This window comes from Crocodylus porosus, unplaced genomic scaffold, assembly GCF_001723895.1.
Source record: "Crocodylus porosus isolate Cpor-Errol unplaced genomic scaffold, CroPor_comp1, whole genome shotgun sequence".
Classification (NCBI taxonomy): Eukaryota; Metazoa; Chordata; order Crocodylia; family Crocodylidae; genus Crocodylus; species Crocodylus porosus.
In genome coordinates this window covers 66,221,209-66,247,192 of record NW_017728931.1, presented here as the reverse complement: position 1 = coordinate 66,247,192, position 25,984 = coordinate 66,221,209, and the positions used below count along the sequence as shown (strand labels likewise).

Genomic DNA, 25,984 nt, shown 5'->3' with positions numbered 1-25,984 from the left:
TAGGATCTGCGATGTGGCCAGAAGAGCTCTGATATTTGTACCAAAACTCTGCTAATGTGTCTCTTCAGTAACTGCAGTTAACTGGAATCTGTAGCATGGCAGGGAGAGTCAAGAGTGAGGATAGACTCAGGCACAGAGTGAAGAAAAGTCTTTTTCAGGTACTGAAATTGGTTACCATTTGCAGAGTCTCCACTTGCATTTATACCTCTCTGATGCTCGTGCATTTCCACTTGATGAGCTAGTTCTGCTTTTTCCTTTTCCAGCCGATTGTTTGTTAACCTGTAAGACAACATCAAATTCTGTGAAGAGTATCTAGAAATGGCATTATTACTGTAAAAATAATATTTAAATTCTCATTTCGATATATTCTGGAAAGGGATGTGTTTTCTTATGGTACTCACCTGAGAAGCTGAAGCTCTCTGTTAAGGCCTTGCTCTGTTTTAGCACCTTCAGGAAAATGTTTGAGAAGCTCAATCTTGGGGAAAAAAAACAAACCCATGCATACAAATTAGGAAACACCTCATATGACAATATCTATAAAAGCTACTTGCAAACTCAAAGTCATTTTGATCATCCCATGCATAAAATACAAGGGAAAAATGAGCAGCAAAACAGCATAATGAGAAAATGTGTACCATATGGATCTTGGAGAAAGAGACAAAGAACTTTTTATTGGACAGAAAACCTGCACTATAAACATATTCAAGATAAAAAGAACAAAATATGTACTTGCTCTCTCTGGATATTGGTAATATCTAAGCCTCTATAGAATTATCTACCAAATTACTGTGACTAGTCTACGAGCTTACATAGTTTATGAGCTTTACATTAAGAAAAACTATATGTACAGAAGAGTCTAGATAACTACCTTTCTAAATCTGGCTCATAAATCTTTAAGCACATAAAGATGCAGCAGGATTTAGAAAAGTGTTTACATGAATTACAGCTATTAGCCCTCTACTTTCAAAAGTTTCACTAGATAGCTATCTGCACGTCTCCCTACCTACGTTTCTTTGTAAACTTTCACTTCTCAAAACCAAATGGCTTGATCTAAGTAAAAAACAAAATCTACCTGTTCTATTTTTATGTTGTTTAAAGGTGATTATAATTAACAGAAAGCTTTTAAGCAGTAAATCATAGGGCCTGGTTTTGCAATCCTTATGGGAGTAAGTATTACCTATTCATACGAGTAAATAAAGTTTGTAGGAGCAGACCCATAATCTGTGGCTGAGAAATTACCTTTCCTCCATCTTATTCTGTTCTCTCTGCAGGATTCTGGGTACAGGGAATAGGCCAGGGTCAAATTGCTTAAAATTCTTGTGGGATTTTTTAGTACCATCAAATACAGAAAGAAAGCATTCATGAGGTGGTGCTGAGCATGGACAACAAATTATTAAAGAAATTGGATATTTAAAGAAATCACATAAATACATACTACTGGGAACTGTCTCATTACAGGATGGTATCTTCCCATGTGCAGAGTTGAAACAAATGGTACTAATAATGGCAGGCTTCAGATACTCCTGAAAATGAGAGCCATGAGAGTTCTGCTCCAGGCAGCCAGGGAATGAAGCTATTTTAGACTAGTTTTGGTGAGTGATCTTTCAGAAGAGCTAGTCTTAAAAAATAACTTGGATCAAATAATCACAAGTTGATTTTAATTTAAATTAAATGGAAGTCTAAAAATAGGTCTGTGATTAAGGTTTTCAATTATAAAATGTTCATATTTCTTAGAAATTAAAGGTGCTAGTTAGTGAAATCAATGGGGTTTAAGATTTCCAGGACTTAAAAATGAAGGTGGCTTGGACTTTATTTACTCCAGGTCTCTCTTTTGAATTACTCTTCTGCTTGGGTCTGGAACCCTACGTTACAAATATTTTACCCTTGTTTACAACATAGCTTCCAAATACTTGTTCATCTTTGCATTAAATAGAGCCCACAAAGAATAGAAAAAGGGACAAATTAGCAAAGAAACCTGTGTGTTGGAGGTCAAAAAGTATGAAATGATGCAAGTCAGGCTGGCTTAGACCTTGCAAAGGAAATGGCAAAAAACCATTTGGCTATATTAAAGAGGGGGAGAGAGAGAGAAAACAAACAAGGTAAGTTAGAGTGGGCCTGCTACAAGCAAGAATTGACATGAATTAAGTACATGCAGGTATGGCAAAAATACTAAATGAATAGCTTGCCTCATTTAAAATGAGCAAAGCATAGAGCACTTCAATTTTAAAATGTTTCAAAATAATTCAGTATTCTGTTTATTGTGACGTCTTTTGACTGCCTACATATTTCTGGATAATATCATGCAAACATTAAAAATAAAGGAAAAACAGCCAAATATTAATCATAAAAGTTGAGTCTTGAGGTTAATTACTCTGTGATAGTTAAAGGAATTCTGCCAAGTTAGGTTAAAAGTTTGACCAAACTTTTTTATTTGAATATAAAGACTGAAAAACAAGAAATCAGTAAGATCTGCAAAAACAGGCTTGGAAGCATCTCTGGGTGCATATACACATAGTTAATGCAACTTGATAAACTCTGGAATACGTTGCTCCTGGGCACAGCGTCTACATGTGTGCCTGCGACAGCAGCATTGAGCTGGGGTATAGCAGCCTCAGGCTGGCAGTAGGCTCGGGAGGGGTCAGCCCTGGGCTCCACTCAGCATCATTAGGTGGTGGAAAGGTTGGCTGGCGCACCAATATGCTGAAACTGCAGAGCTGTGTGGCAGACCCTCCCCAAGTCTGCTTCCAGCCCAGGGTTGCTCCATCCTGGCTCAAAGTGCTGCTGTCTCAGTCACCATTTATGTGTTGCAGAGCAGTAAATGACTCCATTGTAAGATAGTATTGTACCTGACAGTACTATCTTTATGACAGGGTTAATTAATTTACTGTGTCCTAATACCGGCACACATGTCAACAGTGACACTTTACTACAGAGCTAATTAGCCAACTCTGCAGTAAAGTGCACATGTAGATGCACCCTCTGGTTTGTATGTTTACAGAACAGAGTATTAAACAGTGACACAATATCAAACTGTCCCCCTAAATTCTGTAGGGCAAGGGTGTCAAACATACAGCCTGTGGGCTGCTGGAATTTGGGGTTATGGCTATCAGGGGTTGGGGCCAGCCACAGGATCTGGGGCACCTTTGCAGGGACAGTATGGCCATTGGTAGCAGGAAAGTAAGCAAAGGCTGTGCTGATACAGCTCTGCAGCAGCTTCTTTCACTGCCACTGGCTCCACCACTGCCACTGCTGGTGACCCCTTCTCTCCTGTCCCAGCCACTGCCAGCCATTGCCCATCCTGCTGATCCCATTGGCCCCTCTGGTGCCACTACAGCTGCCTCGTACCCTGGGCTGGATATGGCCCATGAGGAGCCTCATGATTTGGATTCAGCCTAAAACATGGAGTGAGACTGACACCCATGTTGTAAGAGACCCATCCTTGGAATCATCACCCTCTTGAAGCAAAAAAAAGTGTCTGTGGTAGGCTCAAAGTCAAAACTCAGCTGAATGGATTAAGAACAAAACTAAGGTACAATGAACAAATCAGTATCTATACCTCAGTACTTATGAACAATACTACAATGGCAAATCTACAGAAGTGGAGAACTGAAGAAAAACTACTGATCATTTTGCCAAAAAGCAGTTTAAAAGTAGTAGTTTAAAAAATGAGAACAACAACCAATGATTTAGGGTAAGCTATATTACGCACATGTTGTGATAATCTACACACAAAGAAAGTCCTGGTTAATTTGAAGCTTAAATCCAAACAGTTGAAAGTATGAAATACTCAGTGAAGATACCATAACAATGACAAACTTACAGCAGGACATCAAGAGAGCCAGAAAACAGAATCAGATTAAAAAAGGCAATGAGAAGTGAGTAAAATTTAAGCAATTTTCTTTCACAGTTTTACTCAAGTTTTACTCACTTGTTCTTTTAAGTCTTGTATGTTTTTTTCAGTGCTGCGTTCATGCTCTGTTGCCTCTTTCAGTAGCTGTTTCAGTTCAGTAATGTTTTGATTTTTTTTGGCAATATCTGTTTCCAGTTCCTTCATCTTGGTTTCATACATCCTAAAAAGAAGGAAGAAATTAAGGACCATTCTGCCAATACTAGTCAAGTTCCTACTCCAGAAAAATATCCTTTCCCACCCGGTAAACCTGTTATTCAGACAACCTTTTGAAAAACAAAGATGGTAGTTCTACTACAAGTTTAACCATGTGTTCAGGGAATAGAAACACAATATTTTAGTTACAGACTAAACAAACTTATCCAAAAAGGCAAAGGTTTAAAACATGGCTGTCTAACTGGTGGCCCACAGACCTCTGCAGCCACTCTTCCCACTGCTGCTCAGCACAGAGTTTGGGAGTAGGGGTGAGAAGGGGCAGGCACCAGAGTTGCCCATCTGCTCAGGGTCCTATGAAATAACTTAGAGGATTGATAGTGTGATGAATGTTTGACTTGACAAGTGTGGAAGATCCAAGAACAACACCGTATGCAACCAAACTGGAGTAAGGAGAAATGTGTAACCCTTATCTGGCATTGGGTTGTCTCTTATGCATAGAGCAGTAGCAGACTGGCTTGAAAAGGGAATAGCAGCACGTGTGTGTGTATTAGGATATGTGGATGCATTTTGAAAAAAAAGGGGGGTGTATTAAGTGCACGCTGTGCTGGATATAATCGTCCCTTAGGTGAAAGATAGTTGAAGTCTTTCTGAACAGTGAAAAACATCATTCAAAGATACAGCCACATTGCATGGTTTTGTGATCGTAATTTTAAAATCAACCATCATGCAGTATTTTCCAGTTCTTTCTCACTGTCTTGTGTAGCAAGGAACTAAGGTGAATTTGGGTTCACTTGTCCTTTATTCTCCTGGGAGAAGTAGGATATATAAGGCACATGCTGGATCCTGTTTCCAAAAGGTTCTGATGTGTGCATGGGGTACATGTACACCAAGTGAAATCAATGAAACTCCCAGAAAGAGTGTTTGCTCTAACATATAAAACAGGAGCTGAATAAGTACAACACAGTTTACATGAAATCAAGTTCTATAATGAGAATAATTCTCCTATCAAACATTATGATTTCATTCCCTGTCAAATAGATCAGAGAATGAAAAGAGCCAAAATGAGACAATTATAATAATGGATATAACATGAACAGTGTTTTTGAGCAGTTAATACAATGCACTACTGTTAACAACAAATAACATCTCTGTAAGATCAGATAATAGCATTCTTTGACCATGTGTTTTTCCTAGACAAATTAATTTTGGTGTACAAAGGAAGTTTGATGATTTAAGGTTCAAGACTATGATACCTCTTTTCCTATCCACATTCTTCCATGGAATGTGGAAGAATTGACTAGCTTCAGGTCCACCTCACCTGTTTATTATTAAATATATTAGCTTGGGAATAACATACAGATACTTCCATTCTTCATGCCTTCTCTCTAAAATCTGTCTGATACAGGGGTTCATCTATCATCATATTCTTGATTTAGGAAATAAGCTCTTTCCTCTTTTCAGCCAAGTGTTTGGATTTTTTTTCTCACATGTCCTTTTTTATACCTCTCTCCATTTATCATCACTATGCACCTGTTTATATGGCAAAGTCTGGGAAATTCAGATTACTGACCTTACTTAAATTCCCTGTTTTGGAAGTTGTCATAGTAAGACATTGAGGAACATATTTACCACACAATTTGGAACAGCAGAATCTCAAAAGGTAGCTTCCAATACAGCAATTCAGCATTCTGCTGTTGCTTAGAGTGAATAACGAAAGTCTCCATAGCCTCAAAGACCAATGGAGCTGAGTAAATCTTTGTGAAGGCTAAGCTTTTGTATATTGAACATATGACAGAATATTTTGTAGAGCTTAATATTAGGTTGAGAAAACTGGCTTTAAAAGGAAGAATAAGAATTATGAAAAAAGAATAAATCATTTAAAAACATTTAAAGGCAAACTCAAAAATTACTTTGCTTTTTTTTTTACATTTAGTTCCTACCTTGTTACAACGATCGATTTCCATCTTTTGCTGTCAGCTCCTTCAAGTTGTGGGCCTCTGCTTTCAGCAAAATTTAACTTCTTAATAGTCTCCTCCAGCTGCACAGTCAACTTTTCATTTATTATTTCTACATTATTCTTTGCTATCCGTAGTTTCTCTGCAGCATCAGCCTCCTATTGTCCAAAGACAGAGACAAAATTATGTACACTGTGGCCAAATGGATTCACACCCCCTTTTTAAAAAGTATCAAACCTGCAACATGTAAAATTAATAGGCTGTTGTGTCAACTAAAAGTGAGGAAGCACTATCTCCAACTGTTACTAATTTCACTTTCTGTTAATCTGAGGGAAGAGATAGATACTAGATCAGGGGTTGGCAACATTTATGGGCTGTGTCAAAAAACCCCGCAACTTCAACATGAAAGCTGTTGGCATGTGTCATGGCTCGGGGTCCTAGGAGCGGCCGTGATCTCTGCAACGTCCCCTACTGTGCCAAGCTGGCGATCCAGCACCCTCGTTCTCGCCCACCACGTCTTTGATGTTATCTATTTTTATAATGGAGGCTGCCTTTTGTCCCCTTAGACACGGTGCTCTTGTTTATCCTGGCCCCTGTTCTGTATGGATTGACTTGGTGTACCCCAGCCTTATGGGCTATGCGTGGCTCCAACCTCCCCTATACCACGCCCCAAGCCTCGCAGATGTCCCGGACGTTGTTTGGTCAGTTTCCTTTCTGCGCCCTCACTGGCGCCCCAGGCTTGTCACGCAGCCGGTACCCCTCGGGCTTGTCATGCAGCCGGCGCCCCTCACTGGCTCCGCCCAGGCTTGTCACACAGCCAGCGCCCCTCATTGGCGCCCCCCGGGCTTGTCACTGGCGCCTCTCACAATTGGGCCTCAGGTGTCCATAGCCGGGCCTGGCCTCCAAATTCCCTCCTCGGGTGTTAAAGCGAGTGCCCGCTCTGGGGTTTCTCGCTTGCACCCGCCCTGGGGCTTCTCACTATTGGGGCTCAGGTGGCCGTAGCCGTGCCTGGCCCCCAAATTCCCTCCTTGGCTCAACAGTTCCTGTGGGACTCAGGCAGCCTCATCCTTACCTGGCCCCCAGTCCTCTACGCCCCTTCTCAGGGCTGGGGTCAATGCCCCCTGAACGTCGTGCCCTCTCTGGGCTTCTTGCCTGTGTGGCCCTCCCTGGGGCTCTGCCCGCACTAGGGCCTTTCCTGGCCCCCAGGCTTCTCTACTCTGCCTGCTCCAACAGAGCTCCTACTTCCTCGGCTGCCGGAGGGGAACTGCCTCCCTGGCCTCAGCCTAGATTACATTTATATAGTTCAGGCCCTGCCCCCTTCCGGTCAGCTGACCAACTGCAGTTGCCCCGGCAACTGGCACCTGTATCTCTTCATAGGAGTAGGGCACCAAAGTGCCAGGGGCAGACGGCAGTGGAGCTGCAAGGGACCCAATCCTTGTTGCGACAACGCAGTCCTAGCCCCTACCCCATCATGCTCCTCTAGGTGTGCATACAGCCATTGCTGGCAACAAGCTGGGATGGGGCTCCAAACCCTGGTGCAGCTGATTACAGCCTTGTGGCTGCCTGCTGCAAGCAACCTGGGCTCTAGGCAGGCCCCTGTTGCCTGCCACAGAGCCTAGGCTGCTCACCGCAGGGCATGAAGCCACCCCACTACTTGCTGTAAGCAGCCTAGGCTCTGTGGCTGGCAGCAAGGACTTGCCCAGAGCTGAGAGCTGGCTGTGGCATGACAAGCAAAATGGCTTCATGTGTCATGCTCTGGCAGGCAAGCTGGAGGTTGCCAACTCCTGTACTAGATCATCAACAGTATATGAAGAAGCATCTGGTATTTTGTAAAGCTTTCCATTCAAGTAATGACTTTGTTGAATTCTTCTCAGCCTGTGGGATCTAAGTGGACCACAAAATTAGCATAACCAGGTTTAAAGGATCCATCAAAATAGTATTTGAACATCTACAGAGGAGCAAGAGTGCAAACTCAATATTTCTGTTATCAACCATATTGCAAAAGAAGATACTTAAAAAAACCAAAAAAATCATTCAAATGGCTGGATGCTTTCCTACAGTCATACTTTTTTCAAATCTTTACGTAGTCTCTCATTTTCAGCAACGATTTTTTCCATGCCTTTGGTCTTGGATTCATAACGCATGCTCAGCTGGCCTCCCAGATGAAGTTTCAGTTTTTCTATTTCACACTATAATATTAAACAAAATGCATTTAATACAACTTGGAAGACTCTTTCAAGTGGTCATGTGGAAATTACATTATAATTGAAATTATCTAACACATTCAACCCCTAAAGTACTTAAGACTTTCTCAGATTTTATGTCACAACATTTTTCTTGTGGGGGCAGGGACGAAGACACGACATTTATCTGTAGGTCACAACTATTTTTATCCTACTGAACATTCTACTACAGTAGTTATTCATATAAACTGACACTGCTGGTAGAATAATGTTTTAAACATTTTGTCTGCATGTTTGAGTGCTTTATACAGTGCCCGTATGTAGAGCACATGCAAAGATTTTCTTCTGTCTATTACAAATTTCACATATGTGGTTTTACAACTGAATTCATTTTTGGTGCCGAATATGATCGTTAGGCTTAATTTTATATTTCTCTCTCTCACACACACACGAAGTTTGCCATGTTTTAGTGAACATAATGCTATTGTTCAGTTTTGCGTTAATTTACGCAGTGAATGCTATATAAAATAGTCATTAAAAAGATAAATCAGTACCTTTAGCTTTTCATTTTCACGTTCTAAGCTAACTAGTTTCTCATTAGAGACTACTCCTGGGGCCTTTTTCAGATCTTCATTTTCTTTTTGGACTCTCTCCACCACTTTTTTCATCAAACCAATAGTTTTCTCTAATTCTGGTACTGTCTTTCCACTTCTTCCAGACTATTCAGAAGGGAGAAAAAAGCATAATGAAATAACTTTAAATCTATAAATATCCCAAGAAATTATTCCTTAGTTCTCTGGCTATTTTTTTTCCTGTTTTGTTGTACTGAAAGCAACAAATGATTACAGAGTTTGGGATTAAAGCTGTGCTGTGCCCGTTATAGCTGGGCTGCACCCCTAGCAGCATATATGCCCCCCTGTTTAAGAAGTGACAGGATTGGCCTTTTAATTAGTTTCAGTGAAAGAAATTACATTTCGCTCTCAAACGATGGTTGCCACATGGTGTGTGCACATAATTAAGCAACAAGAAAATAAACCCAAGTAGTAAGATCTTGGCACGTCTAAGATTTAAATCAAGACAGAAGCAAACCCCAAGAAAGCAAAAACACTTCTGTATGAGGGAAACATAATTATTGTTGCAAGGGCACTGTAGCACAGGGGTTAACGTATTGCACTAGGCTCCACAGGCGTGAGTTTGAGCCCAGCTTTGGACTTGTGTAAGGTTTGCTCCCAGCCACATAAACTGTAAGCAAGTACCTATTTTGGGTGGGGGAGTTAAAGGTGGTCAGGTACAATATTAGCTTAACTTCTCCTTTGTATAACTGTATTAATCTGAAAATCACTTATTTTTTGTCTGCTTAGCTCATTTCATACTTTTGGCAAGTTTGCCTGGTGTCTTAATGATTGGTTTTCATTTTCTTTCCATACTAAATAAGAAACTAACTCAGCATGCCCTCCATGTCACATACACATATGACCCTGCCCCCCATCACACTTTCTTCCAGGGACTATTTTCAGTAATGCAGTTACAGAGATGCTGTTTTTGAGTTTGACCAATCAGCCAGAAGCTTTTCCTGGGAATCCCTATAAATTGCTGAAGACCATTAAAAAATGGAAGGTTCAGGATGAAGCGCCCACATTCTAATATGGTTTTGGAAAGGAGGAAGAGGTTGGCTCTTTATTTGCAAGAATATTCTGCAGATGTCACGGATCAGTTTAATAATTGGGCTGCCAACGTGGAATATTGCTGGTACAGGAAGTGCTCGCTTGCAGGCAGGCAAGCAGGCAAACTGGGAGGTAGCAGTCAGAGGAAAGTAACATACTTGGTGGGGATGTACTGCTCAGGCTAGAAGAATAAAGGGAATCATATAAATGCTCCCAATAGCACTACTTGCTACTCTTTCATTCTATGGAAACCTACAAAGCACCAACTATGGGAGCGGGCGTAGCATAATTCACCCCATGCATAGTGTAAGATACACAAGTATGGCTCTTAAAAGACTTGCATCTTTAGAACCACATGTATGACAGTTACAACACAAGGACAGTGGAGCAATCTTTAGAGAAATGAAATAAGAGTATGTTTCATACCCATTACAGTATTTGCATAAAGGTTAAAACAAATTCAAAATTGTGGCAAATCAGTAAGGTAGGTTAAGAGTACTTGTGGTTAAAATAAAGACTGCTTCTTTTGCAATCTTCTTGTACATTAACAAAAAAATTTTCTTTGCTAGTAATAGGTACAATTATCTAACATTTTAAGGCAAAGTTCTATTCTAGTTTTTAAATCCTAGTCCCATTTGTTTTGCTGTACAGTGAGTTTTATTAATTTATTTTTAAGTATTATATTTATATACTCAGGGCTACAGTCTCATTCTGGTACAGAGATTGTAGCAGGCAGTTGTTAATCCAGGTGGCAAATTAAGGTCTGGTTCCACAAAGATTCAAGTGTGTAAGTAACTTTACTCATGGCAATAATTCCACTGACAATTCGACAAGGACATAAAATGAAAGATAACTGTCAAAGTTATTTTTTTCTAATTTTCTTTTGATCAATTATAAGCATCTCAGTTGTAATTTTGATTAGTAATCCCATAAATTTCAATTTTAATACAACATTTTGAAACACATGTGCATTACTTACCCCTCTAACATTGCCTAATTTACGCTCAGCTTCTGCCTTCTCTTTTTTAAGTAGCTCACACATTTCTTTCAAGTCACCCACTTGGTCCTAGGGAATAAAACAAGGATTTTATTGAGACTTTTTCACTTATAAAAGTAAATGTAGACTGTTTTAAATATTAGAAATGTTTAAACCTCAAATTTGACTTATTTCAAGAAACAAAACATTTCCCATTGCTTTACAACTCCTTACCAGTCATTGCCTATAACCTATGTTGTATTATACCTTTATCCTTATAATTGTACTAATTTTATTCTATGAGGGAAATACTATTGCATGTCTGCTCCTGGTCTTGTACGTATATTGAATACAACATCTGTATACCATCATGACCCCTTTCTAAATTGACCCCTTCAGTTAAAACAACTGAATAACAGGGAATATTTTAAGCAAAAGAGCTTAAAAACCTGTTTAAATTGTTTTTGGTCTTGCCTGGGACGATAAAGGTGGGCCCCATTTGTTTTTCTTTTTAAGAAAAAGAACCTGTATCAGGAAATTAGCTTCAACTATTCCATGGAACAGCTCCCTGCTCTCCAATATGCATAATGCAAATAGCCAGTTTTTAAAGGGACCGCCTATGCTCACTATAATATATTTTAAAACTTGAAAACAGCACCGTGTGCTCTATTGCAGTGTCAAATTTAGGTCCCTCAAGCAAGCTCCACATTCATGGATTCCCCGCCCCCGTGTAAGTACAGCCTCACTGACTTCAATGGATTCTGTGGATACAAAATTCATAACACAAAATATAAAGTTATACAGACATTTTTCTTTATCTAACCCTATTTCTGCATGTTCACCTATAATGATGTTCTTTAATGATAACTTGCTGTATTCTTTATCTGCATATCCTCATTAATATGCAGTTTTGAGGGCTACCCATAGCAGTTTTCACTGTTTCTGGGTTTGGGTTATACTGTTTCAAATTGACTGTACAGTTGTAGATTTTGTGTCCACTGGCCCTCCCTTCCAAAACTGTGATGTTTATAGGCACAGAAATGTTGTTAATATGAAATTAACTCACTGTAAGTTCTGCAGAGGTCTGCAGTAGGGTGGACCTCAGTGGCACAAAACAGCATGTATGGGACAAGTCCACCCAGTCTTTGGATGGTTTCAATCAGCTCAAAAGAAAAGTGCTTCTGAGCACAGGATTCTATAGTTACCATATTTACTCAAATATAAAAGTAAACTAGATTATATGACCCCCCCCAATAATTAGATTTTGTATATGGAAAATTTACAAATTTGTTAAAATTTTCCACCAATCTCAGTACTGGAGATTTGTCTTGAATTTGCCCCCCTGCCACTGCTACAGCAGGAAAAATAAATCTAGGGAGATCAGGAAGCCCCATTGTCTCCTGCCCCCCACCAACTTCTTCCTCTCCTCCTTACTGTTAGACCTTGTTCTCCCTGAACACATGAAAAAGAGGGGCAAAGTTTGCATATAAGCAAATTACTACCGGTACCCACAGGCTTAGATCATTCAGAATTGAGGCACTGTTCCTTTTTGAAACTGCTGCAAGTTTTAGCACAGGTACTGCAAGAACACATGTTTAAACAGCATTTGTGTATTTAAATATAGCACAAACTATACTTTTGCAATAAATAAATAAATAAACACTCTCCCCCCTCCCCCAACCTGTCTTGTGACTGCTGTGGTTCACTTGAGAGTCCAAAACACACTTTTACTGTTACACCATTCTTATTCCTGTTACAAAACTGTCCCATGCACTCACGTTTCTATGCACCCATTTGCCTGTCACCATCACCTTTAACCGTCACAATTGTGCAAAGGATCTCAGTGACTCTACTGCATTTCCTCCCTCCTCCCCCTTCCAACTCCCCTGCCTGTTTGCCCAGTCCTTTCACTCATCATTGTATTTGTTGTTGTCTCTGTCACCATCAGTGTCCGTCATCACAGCTCTCTTCAGAACCCACCTCTGAACAGTTTATGCCAGTCCCCATTCTTATGTCTGCCATCTCTTGCCTGTCATCTTCTACCATCTTCCTGCAGCATCAGTTCATCTCGCTCAGTCCCATTTTGGAGAAGCCCTCAATTAAGAGGTTTGTGTATCTATTTACAAGCAGGTTCCCTGGTCTTCCACAGGGCATTCCTGAAGCAGGAGATGAACTGATCTAAACAGGCTATTGGTCAAGTACCCATACAGAACCGCCTCTCTGGTCAGTGTTATGAACTGTGTCACCACCAGGAGAAGTATGTGTATTCTGTTCCACCTCCCTCTGGCATATGGGCACTCCCAGAGGAGGTGATCAATTGTTTCTGCCTCCCACTGGCAGGTTTGCCTGGGGCACTTGGATGGGCCTCTCTGTCCCTTACAGTTTCTCCATGCCCATGCTAGGAGTGTCTGGCAGGCTACCTGCCAGTTCAAATCTGTGTTCCTTCTTCAGGTCCTTCTGGAAGATTCACTCCCACACAGCCTGGCAGCTGCTGCCGAGTAGTAGGTCCATGGGCAACATGGTATCACTTGCCCTTACCACTTCCTGCATCTTACAGTGGTTTATCAGGGCTGCTTGGGCCTTGTTGTGCAGCTTGTATTTGGTCCTGAAAGTGTTTCATGACCTCACAGAACCATGGCAACTCCATGGTCCGTGGGCTTGCATTGGTCATCGTGTGCACCCACCAGTTTTGCAGTAGCTGCCCTGCAAAATACTTTACAAAGCAGATGTTTTGGATTCTGTCTCTGTTGCCATTTTGCAGATCTGGCTCATGTATCTGGCCCAGAGAAACAGCAGAACATCTCGCATTCCTCTGCCTCCAGTTTGCTTTGTAGTGTGGTCCCATTAGTCCAAAGCCAAAAGGCTCATGATTTACAATATTATTCACTAGGCTGGGCCCCAGCAAAGTCAAGTGTTTCAAGCCATGGTGACCCCACAACTCAGCACTGCTCAGTATGTGTGTGTATTCCAGATACCACCCCCAACACAAAGGATCTGTGTACTAATTAACTCCCCACTCATGACTGGAACTGGGTGTTCTTGTCATGAGTCCTGAGATGCTCCAAATATTTACATGCAGATGAAGTGCAGGGCAGCCTGGTGTGGCTTCACCTCATGGGGGGTGGGGCCACACTAATCGTATGCACCTGGCTGAGATAAAGGGTGAGAGGGATTCTGGGTGAACTGTTTTGAGACCCCATTTGGTGATGTCTGTCAGACACTTAAGGCTGGTGAAGATGAATTGAAGGCACAGCTCAGCTATCAGAACAAAGAAGTTGTCAAAATATATTCAGTGTACTCGCTCAGTGTGACTCTCTAAAAGAGTGGGTGCTGAGGGGGACTGTGTACAATGGGCATTGGTTGTCATCAGTGATTCTTCAAGATCAGGATGATCAAGCCGGTAGTAAGCCATGTAAGATTTTTGAATGATTCAAAGGATTCGGAACTCACCTGGCTAATTTGACCTGACACACAAAAATTTTTCCTTAAAAATAAAGAGCTGTAGATTAATCCGTTGATGGCTAAGAAGCCACCCTAGAATCCGTCTAGGCCAATCCTAGAGCCAGACTCCAGCAGATCCTACAGGTGGTGGTTAAAGTGAGGGTCGGACCACAGATCTCTCAGTCTTGTTTCCTTTCCTTCCACTTCCGTGCAAAGGGCACTACCCTATGTTATTCTATGGGCTGCCCTAACCTAGCCTTGTGGTAGATTCCCATTACAACATTTACCCGATATGGTCATGATTTTTATAGTCGTGCTCAGTGTTGGCTGCATTTAATCAACTTCATAGTTGTTATTTTATTACTGATCCCATGCTGCTTTTCACAGCAGTTTAATGCTAGACAGTATATTTAATGAGTTTTCCCTGTATGTCATTATAAAACGAGTGGTTTTTCCCCCCACCATACTGATTGTGGGGGGTTGGAGGGGTGAAAGCCTTGTCTTTTATTCAAATAAATATCGTAAATTTAGGTGAAAGCCTAAGACTCACCATACCTGAAGAGGTGAAAAAGTCCTTGAGCCTGTCACAGGGCAAGGTCTAAAAGAACTGGGAGCAACCTGAAGAGGACTGGAGGAAGAACAGCAGAGATCCCAGGTGACATGAAGGGACAGAGATCCCAGGTAGTACAGAAGAGCAGGCAATACCCCCAGAAGTACAAAAGATCATCACTAACTCTCAGAGGCAGTGGCCAGAGCGGGGCTCCCCAGCATCAGAGTGGCAGCAACTTTGGTATGGGCCTTCCTACTCGGCACTTGATATTTTGGCAGTCAAGACTCTCAACTGACTGGGCTAGGTGGTAGCTTCCCAGATTGGTTTGCTGGTGACTATGACTGTGATTTGTTTTAGGTTTCAGTTAATGTCTGACACAGTAACTCTCAACCAGGGTGCTCTGGCACCCTGGAGTACCTTGAGATACTTTAAAAAAGGAATCCATAGCTGTGGTCTTTCTGAGTTCTTTCTGAGCAAACATAAGAATTGCTTTATTTTTTTTCTGTAGTTAAAAAAAATAAGTGAAAACTAAAGAGCTGGAATTTTCTGAGAGGTGCCTTGAGTCTATCAAAGGGTGCCCTGAGTCTAAAAATGCTGACAACCATTGGTTTAATAGTTAAATTTTTCCTTAAGGTGTATGATTGTTTCTCTTTGTCCTTGTAATAAACTATGTTTTAATTCAGCGTTTGCTTTTAAAGGGGAAGTTTGTTCATGGTAGCTCATCCAGTTAAAATTTGATTTTCCTAGGTTTCTGGTTGGCAGCTCCACCTAAATTTGAAATGTTGATATAACCCCCCAAATGTGAACTTGGCCCTTGTTATTTCTTTCCTGTGCCCGGTAGAAAAATTACACTTAAAAACACATTAAAAGGGTTGTTTGAAAATATTACCTTTAACCTTGGCAAATCTTTATTAGCTTGTTCTAACTGGAATCTTAATTCAACATTTTCAGATGATAGTCTCAAATTCTCCTTCTGAAATTCCTGTTCCCTTTGATATTGGTCATCTGATCCTATTCCTGATGTCTTCATGAGAAACGAAAGAGAGAGAATACATTATTTTTACATGTTAAGCCATTCTTTTTTATCTTTATTATATAAAAATAATCTGAAAAAGAAAATTCTGAGGCTAAAACTGTTCGCTGAGCAAAATACTTTCCTTTTAGAAGTTCACTAATTACTTTTTTATTACAATATTTAAAAACAGATAAAATAGCATGCAAACATGGATCACATGAATGGCCCAGTGTTATACCAAACATCAACCTTGTAATTTGAGTATTTATTTAGTTGTGCAAGATCAGAATTAAAGAAAAGTGAGACAATGAATTATTTCTAGATGACTTTTTACAGAAGAAATATCAGTGAATTTTCCCCAGACAAGATGCTTGCTAGTATAATATATGCATACTAGAAGTTATTCCTGAAGTTAAGAAAAAAAATCCCAAAGGCATTTATCTTTTTCAGCAATTTCAAGCTCTGCAACAGCAGGTAGTTCAAAAGAAGCAAATGAACAAAAGACTTCACTTTGCAACCAATCCTGCAAATGTTAGGAATTTACCATCACAACTAATACAGAAGTACAGTTGTGTGTGTGGACATATTACTCATAGGACAAACACCACTTCCAATGATAAATATGTTAATGGATTGTCCCTCTTTAGTAGAAAAAGAACAAAACAAAAAAGAAATCTAAAAAGATAAACCAAAAACTGCTGATAATTCCACAACAGTTGCGTATAATAATATATTTTACTATATGTATCATCAATGAAAACATAGGAAGTGTCTACTTCACTAGTAACAAAAATAAGTAAGAGGTATTATCGCAATACAGCTTTCTAAAAGGGGTATAACACAGCATCTGGAATCAACCTATTCTATATAACTGGAATCAATCTATTCTACAGTTAAACAGCTAAGGATGAAGCTAATAAAAAAGCAGAGGGTTGAAGAGCTGCTGTAATGCCAAACCTGAAGATTTTCACAAACTTCTGGGATTGGTTCAGCTCCCTCTGCATCAGTTTGGTGATCTCTGCGTGTACCCTCTTCAGTGTGTTGATCCATTCCATTATTCATTTTTATATCTTTTGGCTCATTGGATTGATTAGCTGATTTCCTTGAATCGGGCTGACTGCAGCTTATTTCATCAGCACAAAACTCTGCTCTATTTCCTTCTTCATCAGTGCCATTTGATTGCTTGCATAATTCTTGTTTCTCATCTTCCTCTCCTTCACATTTTTCATTAGTTTTTTCCTCTCTGGGTTCTGATCCATTTTCCTGTTTATCATTGCAACTCTCTTTACCAGCTTCAGTTTTCAGAGAACTATTCTTTTCATCTTTTGATTCTTCCCTGGAACTATTTGGATCTTCATTATTTTCACAATCTTGAGATTGCTGTTCTGGAACTATTGTACTCTGAAGATTATGATCATGGACATCAGGAATATCTGTACTCTCAGCTAATTTGTTGCCATTTGTAATACTAACAGCATCCTGATGCTTTACTTGATCTCTACTTAAAGTAGATTTCTTTTGTGGGTATTTTAAATGCTTGTGTTCACAGATGTGGTTAGTAAGAGAATTAATCAATGCAGTGTTGTCATGTACAGTATTCTGAAGCAGAAGGAAGATGGAATGGAGCAAGAAAAGAACAAGAAGTAGGTAGTAAAAAGAAATAACAGTAAACAACCTAAACCACAAAGCAGCATTTGTAGAAGTGTTAATAAGACCCAGATAATTTGACATCACAAATAGTGAAAAGCCCATATAAGAAAAGCAGCAGCAGAAGCCAAATTCACAACCTCCTCCTCAAACCACTTTTCTTCCAGTTCTTTGTCTATTGCTAAGAACAGCCAAAGCATCCTCTAACTCAGTCTCACAATCAACTACTCCCTGTGTATTAGGGCAGGGTTGTCCTAGTGGTGGCCCTGGGCTCCCAGCTGGCCACAGCTGCCTCTGTCACTGGCTGCTTCAGCAGCTGAGGTCTTAGGGCTCTCTCTCTCTCTCTCTCTCCCCAGCATCCACGGCCTAAAAAAGGGCCAGGGAGCAAGGCAGGATGACAGAGTATAGGGAACAATGGGCCGGGGGCCTCAGCTTCTATTGTCTTACTGAGGCCCCGCCCAACTCTCAACAGGGGAGATTTTGCTATCTTAAAAAGCACAGGTGGCCAGCGATAAAGAATATATATCCTCTCCTCCACAGAAGGGGCTCACCTATATAATCAAATGCTTTGACATCACAATTGCCATAGATTGTAAGTATAAGAAATAGCTGAAAGGTGTATTGCAAGAGAAACATATAAATCAGTAACTTTATAATGAAACGCAGACATGTAAAAATAAACTAGGAGAATTATGATTGTATCTAGCTTTCCATCTTATCTCTCAAAATACAGCTTCTCCCTTTGACCCTCTGTCAGTTTACTGTATGCCATACTGTCAACCTGCAGTCCCCAACTTTCCCAAGTGGGGCACTAAACCATTCAAAGTTTCATGGATACTTAGACAAGAAGCTACTACCAGGTCAACTCTTAAATACCCATCCTTACCTGCTCATCTATATACTATACTGAATTTTTAGGGAAGCACATATTATGCATACACATTTTCTCCCCTGGATGTAAATCTGTTTGGCAGGTTAGGCTTCTTGCTTGATCCTGAAATGCATGTTCCCACTCATGGGGACAAACCCTGTGGTGCCTAAATAGGACTACCTAAGGGACCAATCTGGATTTTGTCTACAATGATAATTAGCCTTGCCTCCTGTATAAGCAACTTCTTCTTGTATTCAACCACCTCGTTGTGTCTGTTTTTCTGTTTTATTTTTTGTTGGATATTCCAAGTAACAGAATTAACAAAAGACAGCAAGGTAAAGATGGATTTTGTTCTTTACAAAATCTATTTAGAATGAGTTTGAAGCTCAAAGAAAAAATAGCAGGTTGGACACTTACAAGGTTCCACTTCATTTAAATGAGGTAAGAAGGAAATCAGCCAAATTCATGACAACTCCGGTTTTTTACATCTTTGTACGGAAACGCAAGGGGCCATATTTAGAATAATCCAAATCTCTCGTACACCAAGCATATGCATAACCAAAGTATGATCCATACAGAAAGATACTCCAAGAAAATTGTGTTCTGACTCTCACTTGCTACTTTGGGCTTTTTTCTAAGTTGTCCACTGTCCTGGTGGGCCAGGTTGCCAATGCATCCACAATCAAATCCTTTTCAAAGAAGCACCTATTTATTCTCTGAAGATCCTAAACACTGATCAAGACATAAAATAAAAAAGTTTCTGTAAGCCAAGACCTTCCCCTGAGTCTCCCCATGCGTCTTGCCGTTTAGACTGCAGTATCCATAGGCCAATAGGGGGGTCTATTTTCAGTCTTAACTCACACTGACTGCAATTCAATAAATACTATATTCTATTCCTTTCTCCTTTTTAACCACATAATCTTCATGATAAACACTAATCAGTTGCAGTGCCTGGCCTGAAAAAAAAAAATAAAAATCAACCACTTATCATGATGTTAATAAAGGATTAAAAAGGTAAATTTTTTTAGAAGTTGTATTAAATCTTTGCAAGCTGAACCAAAATGGACCATACACTACAGAATAATAGATGGATGACAAAGTGTCAAATTAAAGATATCTATACCCAAATATAAATGCAGGTAATAACAATTAAATTGCATTCTTACAGATGGTCTAGAAAAAGTCTCTCTTGAAAATTGTCTCTCCAAGGCATGAAGCTTTTCTTGTAGATATTGATTTTTTAAATGCAGTTCTTCTACAACAGAGTCTCGTGGGATAGCTTGTTGGGTTCTGCATACAAGAAAAAATGAGTATACAGCTATTAGTGCAAAAAATTATTTATAAAAATATGTAGAGATTTGTTTTCGTAATGATTTTGTAATATCACTGGGTTAGACAAACATAGCTGCATTGCCTCAAAATCTGAAACACTAAATCTGGCAACAAATGTTCAGCCTCAAGAAATCCTAGTAGTCTGTTCTCTTATACATATGAAAAAAAAATCCATTATTGCAATTTACAATGTGCTGTATGCACACTAAAAAGATAATGCACTTAGATACTTTAGAAAAAGGAGCCAGAGCTAAAGAGCTGCACTAACAGTTCAACTACATTTTCACTTTTATTACAAAGGTGCCAGTTTTTAATCATGTTAAGTTTTAGAACGATAAACCAGAAAGAGAAATTTAAGGAAAAATGCATATCAGTTCTCTCAGATATCTAAATGGGGTCTCTTGTTCAATGACAGCTCTTACCTCATATGTGCAATTTCATTTTCTAAGCTTGCATTCCTTTTCCTTAGTTCTTCCAGCTCCTTTTCTGTCTCTGAAGCTCGTACTCCCACAACGTGATCCACAGTTACACCAGTGGTTTTGAGTTTCTTTTGCAATGTAGTTTTCTCTTTTTCAGCCCTGTGACATTCAATAATTTTCACTGTAATCTTGCTATGTCTGAATTGTATCCTTATAATCACAGGGACTTCAACCAACTAGGTTGCTTTAGATGAAAATATTTTCCCAAGATTTTAGACCTGCATTTTATTTGCTCATTTAACTTTCTTCATTTAGATTACCTTATACATGTATATATTTTTTGGTTTCTCAAAGAAAAAATGCTAACACTCAACACTTTATTTCATAAATCATCTGTTGATGTTGCTTAGCAGTGATATCTTACATAGTGCAACTCTTTTATGAGATTTATTAAAAAGGGAAAGCCTAACTGAAAATAGCTAAGGAATGAAACCAACAATAATATTTATATTTCCTTTGTTATTTCTCCTCTCATGAGACCCAAATCAGTGAAAGTGTTGATATAATTATACTGAAAACATGGAACACAGTCAATGTTCCTTGATCTCTCTTTGGTATCTTTTAAAAAATCTTTCACAAAACACAATGCTGAAGATGTTGTGATGCTGCGGGTCAATAGTAACGCAGCAGCTAATCCTAGCAGTCTGATGAAACTAAACAGTGGTAAGAAAATGCATCTTTACCTCCAGCTGGTGCTGCTTTGATGTGAATAACAGATTGTGATATAAAAGAATCATTACGTTGAGAATTTACATTAGTTTTGTTCAGACAATATTTCTTATATATAAAACCTGTCAACTCCTGCAGCTTACAGGATATTAAAAAAGGCAGAAGACAAAAATGGCTGGTTGTCTGGAAATAAACCTTTCCTTAGGGTCTCAAAAATAATTTCAAATTATAGATTCATTTTGTAAATATACGGAAACTGTTAATGTTATTTGGAACCAAGAAAACCAGATTTCTTTAGGTGTATACCATCAGTTCGGAGATTTGTTTAATTAGATTCAACTCACTTGGAATAAAGTTCCTTTAATGTACTGAACTGTTTTGTTAAAGTCTCTGTCTCCTTCTCCTTCTCTTTCAGTTTGTTCCGCATCCCTTCCATTCTGGCTTGCCATTTCTTACCCTCTTCCCACCTAATTAATTCATCCTTAGAACTCTGTGAAACATACAAAAACAAAATACACACTTCTCTTTAGGATTATTTGAACACTACCAAAATTAAAAAGAAAAAAGGAAATAAAAAAATTATACATCCTCCTGACTGTTCCCTCCCTCAAAGAACAAAAAACAAACAAAAAACAAAAGAAAAGAAAAAGTACAATTTGGTTAAATTCTCTAATTTGAAATTTTAACAAAATAGATAAACTTAGCAATAATGTAGAAGTATAGGTAGGTGCATTAATACAGGGCAAGTCCATGCCCTAGTTTATAACCTGTTCCGAGTGCAAGTGGAGAACACATCCATAAAATTTAAAATTTACAACCAAAAGGAAAGAAAAAAAAAACGTTTTATAAAATCCATTATTGGGGGTGCTTATCATTCTACTTTTCAATACAAGTTGATAAAGATGGATAGAACAGAGGATACGATACTTTTCTTTGTCATTATAATATATGTGAAAGGACTTCTTTCATTTTCAAGCCAGTTATGAGCTCAGATACCACTACAGTATTAGCAGCTGTTTGGTCCAATAGATATTTTTAATTCACTTTCTACTACAGGAAATCAATTCCTATTTATTAATACTATGAACAACAGGTTAGACTTCGGCATTTTGTCCATAAATGGCTATGGAAAAAGCTGCAAAACATGTTTTTGGCAGCAGCAATGAGATTGTTTTGTTTTGGATTCTCTTCCCTTCCATCACTTCCTCTCTTTTCCTTTCTTCTACTTTCCTTTCCCATTCACTTGAAAAAAAATCAGTAATGTATGAAATAGGACTGAAGGCTTATTCAGGGAGAACAAAAAGGGTAAGTGTGTGCACACGCATACTCTCCTCCAACAGTTTGATAAAAGTACAAATCTCAGTTAGGAGGTAATATACATACAATGTCTCAAACTTACCTAATGTGAGCTGTAAGCTCTTCTTTCAAATCGGCTTAAATGCTTAAAATGCCAATGAATGCAATTGAAAGGGCATATTACAAATATGCATTGCTCTAGTCACATTACTAGGTACCAAGACAACTGACTAGTGTGGTGCCATGACAGCAAAAGCAACAAACAAAAGAGTGAACAAACATCTATAGTTGGATACATATGAAGTACAGAGTCATTATCAAACATAATTATTTGAAGGGACACAAAAGAAATCACAATTTGCTTGCAACACATTTTGAAAATTTCACTACTGGTTCCATCTTAGCTGCTCTCCTTAAAAGAAATGAGAAGAAAAAAGTAATAGATTTCTCAATTTTTCCCTACTTTCTTTAACTGATTACATTAGAAAGCATTTTGTATATAGCTGGTTTCACAGTTGCTTTCTACAGTCAAGTCAGTTTTCTATACTTTCGCATGGATTTTTAATTCAACAAGAAAAGAAAAACATGAGTACATATTGGAATGTTGAATTATAAATCTGAAATATTTGTATGGGGACTCAAAAGCAGGTACAATGCCTGAATACACTTCTGATACTTTTTTCCTTTTTGAAGACCTAGATTTTAAATTGAGGGGATCCCTTTAACCTCCACAAATGAATAACTTATCACATACCTTGTCCTCTCTTATGCTTTTCTTTTCTACTTCTTCATTTTTCTTTTCAAGTTCATTTTCTAACTTCTTAACCTTTTTCTGAAGTTCATCTATCTGATTTTGTTCCTCAGCTTTGCTCTGAAAAAATGACAATTATCTATAAGGTCATGATGACTATTCTGGCACTGCTCCCAATTTCCCACTGGAGCAAATAAGGAAAGACTCAATTATTCATTTCAGAGGTCCCTTGAAAAGACAGTTCAATTAGATTATAAAGTCTTCATTTAGAGGTTATAGTTAAGAGTTACACTCTAACTTTACACTGTCATAGATTTCACAGGCATTAGGGCTGGAAGGGACCTTGCAAGATCATCGGGTCCAGCCCCCTGCCCAAAGGGCAGTCAGTCAGCAGAGTCCTAAATACTAGGCAGCTTGAAGCTGGATTAAAAAATTATGTTTACAAGATTGTTGTTTTAAACTTACCCAAACTAATATTATAACATTATACAAATATAATGAATATAAGAATATTTACCTGAATGCTACTTGTTAGTCTTTTTATCCGCTTTTTCAATTCTTCATTTTCTTTTTCCATTTCATCTTTTTCTCTTATCACTTTAGTAAAGGCTTTTTGCTTTTTCTGAAGTTCTTGGTTTAAATCATCCATCTCCTCTAACACAGAGTTCTCTCTATTTTTACTTATTTTAAGGGCATCTTTAAATTTTGTAAGCTGCTCATTTAATTCCTCTATTTGAACCTATAAAAATTAAAATATAGTTTTGAAGGGTAAGATTAGGGCCATGGATAGGCATCACATTTGTACTGGAAGAACGGACTCTCTCCTTAAGCGTAGAGGCATTTGCAAGGGGTTTCCTGGAGAAGAGAACTAACTCCTGCACTAACAAGAATGGTGGGACACTTCTTTCAGACATTAAGGACCCTCAGTATTCCATAGTCTTTTGTTCCCCCTCTCTCCCTCTAAGGGAAGGGGAAGAAGAGCAGTGGCTTCCCAACAGCCTGTCCAAAAATGAGCTGTCAGGTAGCCCTGTGGGGCTCCTGCTTCAAGTTCAAGCCAGTGACAAGATCTGGTTCACTCCATGATGGAAGGTAGGGCTATGACACAGAGTGACCTAGACAAATTAGAAGACTGAGCCAAAAGAAATCTCATGAGGTTCAAGAAGGACAAATACACAACTCTGAATTTCAGACAGAATAATCCCAATCATTGGTACAGGCTGGGGGCTGACTGGCTGAGCAGCAGCTCTGCAGAAAAGGACATGGGGTTACAGTGGACAATAAACTGAATATGAGCCAACAGCATGCCCTTGTTGCAAAGAAGGCTAACAGCAAAATGGGCTGCATCGGTAGGTTCCCTCTAAGCTGTGCTTGAAGGCTTTTTTGAAAGAGAACACTAGGCTATCCACATCAGAGAACTGCGTGCACCAGATGTCACTAAAGACAGAACGTGCACATTGCAGGTGACATGAACTGTACTTGGTATCATTCCACAGAGCATGTTGGAGAAACCCTTGCATATGTGGTGGACTTACAGATACAGGCCAGCACGTCTTCAGCTCAGAGAATTTTCTTTGTGGGGTAACTGTCGGCTTTGCCTTGCCCCTACTCAGGGCAAGAGAGAGGAAAAAAAGAAAAGAAAAGCCTCAGACCTGGTTTGAGACTGCACTCTGCCAGTCTGGCAAAACTTCAGGGAGTGGAGTCTCTGAAGAGAATAAGCTGCAGGCCCAGCATGCAGCAGATGCATTGAAGGATGAAGAGAAGAGAGGGGCTTAGAAGAGCTTAGGACAGCTGTTCAGTAGACCGAAGCAGTAGCCTGGAAAAGCCCCTGAAGACTTCTGGTGGCAGGAAACAGTGGACAGCTCCGGTGGCCAGGCTCTCAGTGCACAGCATGTTGCACAGCGTCCAGACCCTGGGAGTTGCATGCGGCCGCTCAGGTCTACAGCCCCTGGTGTGCAGCCAGAGACACAGTGCATAGGTCAGTGCTTAGAGCAGGACCTGGGAGCCACTTGCGGCGGCTCAGGTCCTCAATCCCCAGCATGAGGCCGGGAACTCAATGCAGGAGGAATTGCATAGAGGGTGAGAGACCCTGGGAGCCGCTGGAGGCAGCTTGGGTCTACAGCTGCTGGCACTGGGCCAGCAGCTCGGTGCAGACGACACTGAACAGAAGGTCTGGGAGCAGACGGAGTCCCGATGCTGCACGAGGTGGCCTGGGCCTCCAACCCTTCAGTAGAAGGCAGAGCCTTGGGTATGCGCAAGGGTACACAGGGCCCCACAGTGACCAGTGAGTCAGAAGGAGCAGAGGAAGCTGGGTCTCAGCGGGAAGGGGGCAAGCTCACCAGCCAGGAAATGCAGACCACCCACCTGAGACCCTGGAGCTGTGAGTTACCCAGGGAAGGGGATTCCCACAGGGCAGGGGAAAGTTGCCCTGGGTGGTGAGGCTGTAGAGGAAGCCTAAGCGAGGGAAGACTGCCCAGATCTAAAGTCTCTCCCTCTAAGCCTGTCCTTGAAGGTCACAGTGGAACCTGGAGATCACTGAGGATTTCCTCTCCCACTGGTTACTGGAGTGCCTCCAATGCCTCAGTGGGCCACTTGAGGGGTTTTGGGGAATGGACTTAAGTGGTTAAAGTTAACCTGATATTGCTGCACAACATATTTTGAAGGTGAGCAGGGTGGAGTAGGGGTACACCATCCAGGTCTGGTAGTGGCACAACCTTGGGGTCACAGGTCCAAAGGGGCAGATGTTATTGCAGGTGGTAGCAGGTCATAGCCAGGCACCAGCCCCCACTGCCAGACTGCTGCAGTGGGTAGAGGTTACAGGAGCCACTCCAGGCTAGGACTGGACTTCCGGAAGGCTTTTGACACTGTCTCTCACCCTGTTCTCATTAAGAAACTGGGGGGTTGTGGTGTAGACACCCATACAGTCAAATGGGTCACCAACTGGCTGGAGGGCCGCACCCAGAGGGTGGTAGTGGATGGGTCCTTCTCAACCTGGAACAACATGGACAGTGGGGTTCTGCAGGGCTTGGTCCTCGGGCCCGCACTGTTCAACATCTTCATCAGCGATTTGGATGAGGGGGTAAAAAGCACCCTGT

At 40.2% G+C, this 25,984-nt stretch overlaps 1 protein-coding gene across 7 annotated transcripts in view; it reads right to left on the bottom strand.

The window, feature by feature from the left end:
* The window catches only part of CEP290 (centrosomal protein 290), a 100,365-nt gene that overhangs the window by 5,061 nt on the left and 69,320 nt on the right, over positions 1–25,984 (bottom strand). For 5 of the 7 annotated variants that reach the window (XM_019545272.1, XM_019545271.1, XM_019545274.1 and 2 more), the window contains 13 exons: positions 23,410–23,631; positions 22,896–23,012; positions 21,190–21,335; positions 20,120–20,275; positions 19,532–19,655; positions 15,722–15,856; positions 10,845–10,931; positions 8,756–8,920; positions 8,085–8,207; positions 6,004–6,176; positions 3,929–4,070; positions 402–475; positions 176–279 (listed from right to left, as the gene is read on the bottom strand). In XM_019545272.1, coding sequence (XP_019400817.1) covers positions 176–279; positions 402–475; positions 3,929–4,070; positions 6,004–6,176; positions 8,085–8,207; positions 8,756–8,920; positions 10,845–10,931; positions 15,722–15,856; positions 19,532–19,655; positions 20,120–20,275; positions 21,190–21,335; positions 22,896–23,012; positions 23,410–23,631 — 1,768 coding nt within the window. The remainder of the gene's footprint in view (positions 1–175; positions 280–401; positions 476–3,928; positions 4,071–6,003; positions 6,177–8,084; positions 8,208–8,755; positions 8,921–10,844; positions 10,932–15,721; positions 15,857–19,531; positions 19,656–20,119; positions 20,276–21,189; positions 21,336–22,895; positions 23,013–23,409; positions 23,632–25,984) is intronic. The other 2 variants (XM_019545273.1, XM_019545275.1) reach the window with 2 other exon arrangements.